At 67.8% G+C, this 8,517-nt stretch overlaps 1 protein-coding gene across 1 annotated transcript; it reads right to left on the bottom strand.

Annotated features, from left to right (window-relative positions):
• Positions 1-205: 205 nt before the first annotated feature.
• Positions 206-3,842, bottom strand: HRH3 (histamine receptor H3). Its single transcript, XM_024128570.2, has 3 exons — positions 3,581-3,842; positions 2,385-2,551; positions 206-1,332 (listed from the first exon to the last, which is right to left on the bottom strand). Exons 1-3 carry the CDS (start codon positions 3,840-3,842, stop codon positions 397-399), a joined length of 1,365 nt encoding a protein of 454 aa, XP_023984338.1. The 3' UTR covers positions 206-396.
• Positions 3,843-8,517: the final 4,675 nt, after the last annotated feature.

Raw genomic sequence — 8,517 nt, 5'->3', positions numbered from 1 at the left:
CCTGGGGCGCACGCCGGGCACTTGCTTTGGGAAGACACCAAGCAGTGACTGTGTGAAGCGTGGACACGACCGGCCATCCCACTCTCCTTGGGGGCGGCAGACTGGCTGGGACCCCTGGGTTGTCCCTCCCGGGCTAGAGCAGGATTTGGGTGGCCACACTCCGGTTCAGGCAGCAGGGGCCTGTCCAGCCGCCCACCAGGCTGCATCAGCTGCCAGCGGGCGGTCTGAGAGGCTGCCATGGCACTTCGGGTGGGCCGAAGGCAAGGCAGGGCTCACGCCTGCGGGGCAGCCAGGTGGAGGGTGGCGAGAGGCCCGGCTGCCCGGGAACCCGGGACCTCGAGGGGGGTGGCAGTGGAGGGCTCCGCCCCCGCATCCCAGGTGCCTGTGGAGGCCGGCTCACTTCCAGCAGTGCTCCAGGGAGCTGGGGGGCTGCATCTTGAGCTTCTGCGGGCAGAGCAGCTTGGTAAAGGCCCGGCGGAAGCTGTAGTGGCACAGCGGGTAGAGGACAGGGTTGACGGCCGAGTTGGCCCACAGCAGCCAGAAGGACGTCTCGTACCAGTAGTCGGGGACGCAGGGGCCGTGGCAGGCGGCCCGGATAATCATCAGGAGTGTGTATGGGGCCCAGCAGAGCCCAAAGATGCTCACGATGACGGCCAGCGACTTGGCCACCTTCTTGTCCCGCGAGAGCCGGAAGCGCTGGGCGATGCTCTGGGACACCATCTTCATGCGCTTCTCCAGGGACGCCGAGGATGCAGACGGCTTGGAGCCCCGCTTGAGTGAGCGCGGCCGCTCGGCACCCCTCGAGGAGCCGCCGGAGCTGGAGGTGGGCGAGGCCGCGGCACCTCCACCGCTGCCGCCCCCGAGGGCCGCGTCCCCGGCCTCGGCCCCGGCGCCTGGGGCTGCCTCGCCGCCCCCCACCCCGCGCCTGTGCAGCGGCACGGCCCCCCCGCACCCCTTCTGCCAGCAATCCCAGCAGCTGGGCGCGGCCGGCGGCGGGGAGGGCCGGGCCTCGGGGGGGAGCTCCGAGGCAGCCGCCTCGCGCGCCCCGTCCTGCCGGACACGGGCGCGTCTCTGGATGTTCAGGTAGATGCTGAGGTTGAAGAAGGTGACGCTGAGGAAGGGCGTGAAGAACTCGAGGGTGGAGGCCGTGATGAGGAAGTACCAGTTGTAGAAGAACTCGGCGTAGCAGTGGCCCTCGGGGATGGAGCTGCCCCCCGACAGGTACTCCCAGCTGAGGATGGCGGGTCCGTAGAGCAGGAAGGCCAGCACCCACACCAGCACCATCTTCCTCACGGCCCGCCGCGTGTCGCCCTGCTGGGCCCGGTAGGAGACCTGCGGTGGGACGCGCTGGGTCAGGAGGCAAAGGGGACCGAGCCCAGGTCGGCCGCTGCCGCTCGCAGCTCCCAGCGGCCCCTGGGCCCCTGGGCCTCTGCACGCCTTCCGCGGCAGTGATGCTTTTCCGTCTTCCTCCCCTCGCCCCATGAGTCCCGGGCAGGCTGAGGCCCTGTCACTCTCTCCTATGGCCTCGGAACCTCCCGCAGAATCCTAACTTTGTGCCGGGCTGCCTGTCTGCCGTCGCCCCACCAGCTGTGCGCTCCCCCGGGGGGCCACGTCACTGTCCGATCTACTGAATACCTGCCGTGTGCCAGGCTCTCTGCTCGGCACCTTTCGATACCATCTTATTTAATCTTCACAACTGCTCCAGCATGATCCCCACTTTCTTGATGGCTCGGGCAGGGCAGGAAAGAACACAGGTGGGTCGGCTCAAGGGGCGGAGCTGGCTCGAAACCCATGCTCTCTGCACTCTGTCCCACTGCCTCCCTGGACTAGGACACACGTGGTCCCCAGCGGAGGGCCCTGGGGTGCCTGATGGAGCCATCAGGGAGGACGTGAGATTGCACTGGAGTGACCTCTGCTTCAGTGCCTCCAGCCCGGTGCCCACAGGACACCGACGTGGGAAGTCCAGGCAGCCCGGGGTCCCTAACTCGTGGTGGCCACCACGCCCAGGGAAGCTCGTGGAGCCTGTCTTCCCGAGGCACGCACACCTGTGGGGAGGTACCACCACGGGCCCCTGGCCCAGATCCTCCTTTAGTTCCGGGGACTTTGGACCTGCCCCAGGGTGGAGGCTGAAGCGACCCCCTTCCCTCAGGTCCACACTGTGCCTTCTGCCTGAACCAGGACCAGTCCTACTGGCAGCAAATGGCTACCGAGCGGGCGGCTGGCCACAGAGTGCCCGGTGTGTCAGGAGTGAGGCCAGTGGGGATCAAGGCCATCCAGCACTGACCACTCAGAAGTGGCCGTCCCCCCTGCCGGGCGCGTCTCCCGGCCGCTCCTGACCACCCCTCCCCCAGGAGTGAACACGGGCACCCACGTCCCAGACTCACGGCTCGGGTGACCGACAGGAAGCGGTCATAGCTGATGAGCACGATATTGAAGACAGACGAGGTGCAGAGCAGGTAGTCCACCACCAGCCACAGCTTGCAGAGGCCCCGGCCAAAGGGCCAGCGGCCAGTCAGCACGTAGGGCACGTACAGTGGGATGCAGAATGCCCCTGTGGGAGAGGAGGGCCGTGGCGGGCCGTGGCGGGGCAGGGGTCAGGCCCCCCCCGCCGCCGAGAGACAGGCAGGACCTAGGGTCACTCGGTGGCCCTTCTGGGACCAGCAATCCTCCCTCCGCCTCACCCGTAGGCACACTCTCCGCACTGCACCTGGCCTTCAACCCCTGCCCGGCCCCCAGTCCCGCTGGGCCCCCTGGACTTGGGGGCAGGAGGAAGATCCAGGTGTGGGGACCGCTGGGCGCGACGAGCCGCAGAGCCTTGGTCTGGTCATTCCTGGGCTTCTGCCCAGCCCTCCCAGTGCCCAGAGGAAGGAAAGAGCATTTCCTCCCCCTCCGGCCCCGCTGGCTCCCAAGCTCCTCTTCTGGCCTTTGGATAGCTCTTCCTCATCAGCTCAGAAACCGAGAAAGCCTTTCTCCGGACTCAAAGGGCACTTGACTGCTGCCACGCGGGCGCGGGGGGCTCCTACCGCCAGCCCCGCTCTGAGCGTCTGGCAGACGCCCGTCTCAGCCCCAACAGGTGTCTGTTCCTCCGGCCCCCTCCTTGCGCCCCGCCCCACAGCCGGCAGCAGCGCACGGACACGTGAGAGCGCACTCCTCGGAGCCTCTCCCCGCAACCCCACCCGCCTCCCCCAACGTGGCTCTAAAAATCTCCCCTCCATGTCCCCTCCCCCAAACCTCCCCCCCAGCGCCCTCCCCATGTCCTGGGTCCTCTGCGGCCTTTGTTTAGCTACGGCGCAGGAGCCCGCGCTGCACCGCGGCCGCAGCGCCTTGCGCCTGGCCTAGCGCCCGCCGGCTAGGACCCCTTCTCCGGCGACATCCTTCCCCAGCCCGAGTCCCGCGGCCGGGGAGGCAAGGAGCTTCGCCTGCGTCCACCTCCCCTCGAGTCCCGGATGCCCCCTCCCCAGGCCGGACCCCCTAGCGGGGCGTGTCCCCGGGGCAAAGGCGCCCTAGGTCCGCGTTCCAATCCTCGCTGGCCCGACCCGGCAGGGCGCCCCTGGGATCGGGCGGGGGCTGGGGGCTTTACCCACGAGGAAGTCGGAGATGGCGAGGTTGAGCAGAAAGAAGTTGTTCTGCGTGCGGAGGCTCGAATCGGCCACGAAGGCGAGCATGACCAGCGCGTTGCCCAGCACCGTGGCCACGATGAGCAGCGCCATCAGCGCCGCCAGCACCGCGGTCCAGGCGGCGGAGAAGCCGCGCGCCCCGCCCGCCGCCGCCGCCGCCGCCGCCGCCTCGCCCGCCAGCGCCCCCGACGCGTTCAGCGGTCCGTCGGGCGGGGAGCGCTCCATGGCCCCGCCGGCTCACGCGGCGCCGGGGCGCAGGGCAGGGCGCGGAATGCCGGCCGGGCAGCCGGGAGGGATCCCGGCCCGGGAGCCTGGTCTTTGCGGGCTCTCGGCCCGGCCGGGCTCCCCGGGGGGTACCCGGCGCATGGTCCGCGGGCGCCGAGAGCGCGGCCGGGGCGGGCGGCGCCGAGGGGGCCCGGCCCGGAATCTGAGCCGAATCGGGCCAGCGGCACGACCGCTGCAGCACGAGCGGACCCGGAGCGGCGCTGGAGCCCGAGCCGCCGGCGGAGCGTCCGTGCGCCCCGAGTGCCGAGAGCAGCAGAGTGAGCCCCGCGCCCAGCCCGCGGCCCCGCGCGCCCCGCTCAGCGCCCCCGCCATTGGCTGCCGCCCTCGCCCCGCCCCCGCCCCGCCCCCGCCCCGCCCCGCGCCGGCAGCACCAAGGACAGCGCCGCGTGCCCGCCGGGCAGCCGGAGCCCCGGGCCGAGTGTGCACGGCGGGCGCCGGAGCTGGGGGCTCGCCTGCGTCCAGCCTGCGCTCGCACACAGGAGCCAGCCTCTGGACCGCGCGGGCTGGCCCGTGCCCTCGGCCCCGGCGACCCCCGGCCGGCCCTCGTCGGGAGCCGGGGCGCCTGTGGGGATCTGGAGTGCGGGCGAGGGGAAACGCCTGCGCCCGCGCTCGGGGGAGCTTGCCCCGCGCGACCCCTCCTCGTTTCACGCTTCGGGCAAGCAGTTCTCGGAGAAAGGAACCTCCCGAGGAGAAAGGATGGGAGGGGTCTCCGATAGCCGTGCCCGAGCCAGGGGTCGCTCCGCCCCCCGTATGCGTGGGACTCGACTCTGAATCGGAGTCTCCCGTGGGCAGGACCCAGCGCAGCGTCCAGGGTGACCTGCAAGGCGCAGACAGATGTGGAGTTACGTAAGGGAAAATGGGGAGCCAGCGGACCCAGCTGGGAGGGGAGCGTGCCCACCCTGGGCTCAGGCGGCCCTCGTTTGAAGGGAGAGCAACCGTCGGCTCGGAACCCAGCCACGGGTCCCCCCGGTGCACAGCGCAGTGGGGCGGTCCGTGCTGCAGGGACCGACGAGGTCACTGCGCTCGGGGCGCAGCCGGGGCGGCGCGCTGCGTTAGCGCCTGCGGGAGGGAGCGCCCCCTCCGCCCAGTCACAAGCGCTCAGATAGACTGGGTCAAGGGCGAGACACACACGGCGAGACAGACAGACACGCCCGCATGCAGACACACAGACTCCCACAGACCAGGGAAACAGCCGCCCAGCGTCAGGCTGGGGACCCACGAACGGCAGGCAGTTCGACGCGCACACATCAGACCGCAGACAGCGAGGGAACAGCGCCCGAGGGAGAGGGAGGGAGGCGGCGGCGCTGCTTTGTCGCCAGCGGCGCACATCTGCCGAAGCCTCAAAGAGGAGAGAAAAGTGCGCGTCTGCGCGCAGGGGTGGGGGCTGCAGGGGGACCCCAGGAGCTGGCACACAGGCACCCGCACTTCCAGCAGCTTCCCGATCACGCTGTGGGTCCCAACCCACAGCTCCCCCTAGCCCCGAGGTGCTTTAGAAACTTCGGGGAGTGAGGGAGGGGTGCTGGGTTCCCCTACCCCATCCTCAGGGCTGATTGCAGGGAGGAGAGCCCAGACCCTCACCCCAGCCCCAGGGGATGCACGGTTCTATGGCTTCTCGCAGCTTGCGCTGGGGGAGAGGTGTGGGGCTCCAGCTCCCCCTCCCAGAAGCCCTCTCTGAGTAGCTGGCTGTACCCCTTCCACCAGCAAGCCCTGCTCCTCATACAGACTCCCCCAGCTCCCCAACTTGCATGGTGGGCAGGGCTGTGCCAGGACCAGGCACCAGTTGGTGGTTAGACGAGCCAAGGTGGAGAGCTGCTGGAGTCCAGCACGGTGCCGCTGGACCCCAACGCTCCCACCATCCAAGCCTTCCTGCATCTCTGGTGCTGGGTAAGGACTGGCCGTCCTCTGTGCTCGCCAGCAGCTCCCTGCCGCCTGGACCCCGCCGGAGCCTGCTCCTCCACAGGCACCCCAAGGCCGGCTCTGGCCAGTCAGTGCTTCAAGGGCGCACCCGCACCCCATCCCAGGCCTCCGGAGATGGAGTTGGATGGGGAGTGAGGCGGGGTCCTGGCCCTCTCCTCACTGGCTGGGAGCCCCCTCCCCTCCTCAGTTCCTGTCCAGGGTGGAGGGAAGTCTGAGCAGAGGGCAGTCCCTTTAAAGTCTCAGTCAAGCTGGGGCCCAGCTGTCCTTGTGGCCTTGAGTGTTCGCGAGCTCTCCTTGGCAGTCTCTCACCCCATAGCAGCTAGAGCGGGGGATGCAGGGATGGACTCAGTTCAGACCCTGGCACTTGGGTGACTTGGGGGAGTTGCCGAATTTCTCTGAGTGTGGAGACCTTCCTCTTGAAATGGGGGCCATCAGGAGGAGGGCCACAGCTGGCCCAGAGGGTGGAGGATGGCCATGGCCAAGGGTGGTGAGCGCCCCCTGTTGGCACTGACACGCATGACCTCATCAGCCCCCCTAATTCAGCATACAAGGTGGGTAGGACCAGCAGCCTGCACAGAGCCCAGGAAGCTACCTGCCCAAGGTCACACAAGGCCAGAGGCCCCTCTCTTAATGGTTACACTCCTCGCCCAGCCCTGAGATCAAGGCCCCTGACCTTGCAAATGTACTAACTCTTGGGGCCTTGACCTTGTTGGGACAGGAGCCTAGAGTCCTCTGGGCTGGACTCAACTTGGCTAAGGCAGTTTGGGGTGAATGAGGCAGGTCCCCACGTGACTGTCCACAGGGCATCTTGCCCTGAGGTCTCTGTCTCAAGGCGTGGGCATTCAGGCCCCAGGATGGCAGGGAACACGCCAAGACCAGAGGAAAGGCTGGCTGAGCGTTGGGGGACACGGGCCCCTATTCTCAGCTCACCTGGACACCCCCAAAGAGTGTGGCCTGGGGGCCGAGTTTCTCCATTTGTCAAAACAGCCAGCATTTGGGGTTCAAAATGTCCAGTCCCAGGAGGAAGCAATGCCCCAATCACGTAAGCCCTAGATTAGTGAAATCAGATCCCCTGCAAACCCCTCACACAGGAGATAGCTCATCCACTGATCGATCTGTTGATTCGTTCATTCAGCCCCCAAGATCTGCAGAGGTGACAGCTGAGGAGGGCTGTAGGCTGGAGAGTGGAGGGGCCCCGAGACCCGCTGCCGCGGCGGGGCCTCACGCACCTCCCTCCTGCCGCATGGAGCAGGGAACCTGCAGCACAGACGTGCGCTGCTCAGAGGCCCCTCCACAGGGAACTTGCTGGCAGGAGGGCCGGTGACCGCCCCAGCCGAGAGCAGCCTCTTCCCGGGCATCTGGTCAGCAGCTGTTGTGTGGGACTCCTCTGTGTGCAGTGTCTGCTCTGGGGCCCCCGTGGGGAGCTGAGACTTTCCCGGGGGGCTCCTCCTTCCTACCTACCTTCTCCCTGCGCACGTGTCAGACCCGCACTGCGGTCTGAACGCTCCTCACCTGCTCCCTGTGTCTTTCACAGGTGTCCCCACCAACCTCTCGACCTTGGACCCTGTCTCTGCGTCTGCTTCCTGGGGGACCCAAGTTGACACAGGCTGCATTCCGGTTCTGGAAGGATGGCCAGGGAGTAGAGCCAAGACCTCCAGGAGGCAGCCAGGTGGAGGTCTGGAGGGAGCAGCGTTCCAGGCAGAGGGGACCGCGGGAGCAAAGGACAAGGTGGGTGTGGGGGGGGTGCGTGCGTCTGTGGCGGCCGCGGGGGCGGGGCGGGGGGAGGGCGGATGTGATGCCTCACGCCCTGTGCAGACGCTGAGGGAGGGAGGCCCGGGAGGGTTTTGAGAGACAGTGCGACAGGCCTCCCTGCTTCAGGGCAGAACAATCTCCAGCAGGGTGAGGGCAGAGCCGAGAGGCCAGTGGGGAGACGGCTGCTAGCCTCCAGGCGAGGACGACGGTGGCAGTGGGGGAGGGGAGACCCGGGCAGATTCCGGGTCGCAGCCGAGCTGTGCGAGAGAAAGACGGGGTCAGGGCTGACCCCAGGGTTTTGGCTCAAATGCCTCGAGGGTGGCCTTGACACGAATGAGCTGGGGGTCTGTGGGAGGAGCAGGCTGGGGGACAAGGGGGTGCTCAGGTTTGAGCGTGTTGAGATAGATGATACGACCCATTGGACCTCCTGGGGGAGAGGTCATCAGGCCTCCAGGCCCAGCCCCGGCCCTGGAGCCCGAGGCCTGGCCCAGGAGCAGCCCGCTCACCTCTTCGGGGCCTGGGGCCAGAGGAGCCCTGGGCTGCGGAGGCGCAGCGTCTGAGCAGCAGGGCGCTGCCCTGGTCGCCCGTGGTCACCGTCACGGTCATGGGGCAGCGGGCTCCGCCTCCAGCTGCCCCACTGAGCTGGGAAACCTCTCCTTCATCGGAGCGCCTGCCCTGCGCCGGCGCCCACGGAGCCCTACCCTGCTGCACGGGACGCGGCCCCCTAACGAGAAATAACCAGGGGAGTGGAGCCGCGGTGGCCCGCTGCCGGGCGACTGTCCTGCTCTTACGGCCAAGGCACATTTGCTGGAGCACTTGTCAGCCTTCTGGTTCTGGTGCCATGACACCTCTTTAGAGGAACCTCTATTTGCCTTCTGTCTTTCTGCAAGAGCTCACTGGAATATGGGAATGCAGATTTTTCTTTTTTTGTTCCTTGTCTTCTTTT

This window comes from Physeter macrocephalus, chromosome 14 (assembly GCF_002837175.3).
Source record: "Physeter macrocephalus isolate SW-GA chromosome 14, ASM283717v5, whole genome shotgun sequence".
NCBI classification, from domain to species: domain Eukaryota; kingdom Metazoa; phylum Chordata; class Mammalia; order Artiodactyla; family Physeteridae; genus Physeter; species Physeter macrocephalus.
The sequence above is the reverse complement of the archived record's forward strand: the minus strand, read 5'-3'. Positions and strand labels throughout refer to the sequence as shown.

What these genes read in the sequence shown, in the direction of transcription:
- HRH3 (XM_024128570.2), bottom strand. Translation starts at nt 3,842, where the DNA reads ATGGAGCGCTCCCCGCCCGACGGACCGCTGAACGCGTCGGGGGCGCTG. An exon ending in CATCTCCGACTTCCTCGTGG is followed by an intron (nt 2,552 to 3,580) that starts GTAAAGCCCCCA and finishes CCTCTCCCACAG; the next exon opens with GGGCATTCTGCATCCCACTG. An exon ending in TCCTGTCGGTCACCCGAGCC is followed by an intron (nt 1,333 to 2,384) that starts GTGAGTCTGGGA and finishes GTCCCACCGCAG; the next exon opens with GTCTCCTACCGGGCCCAGCA.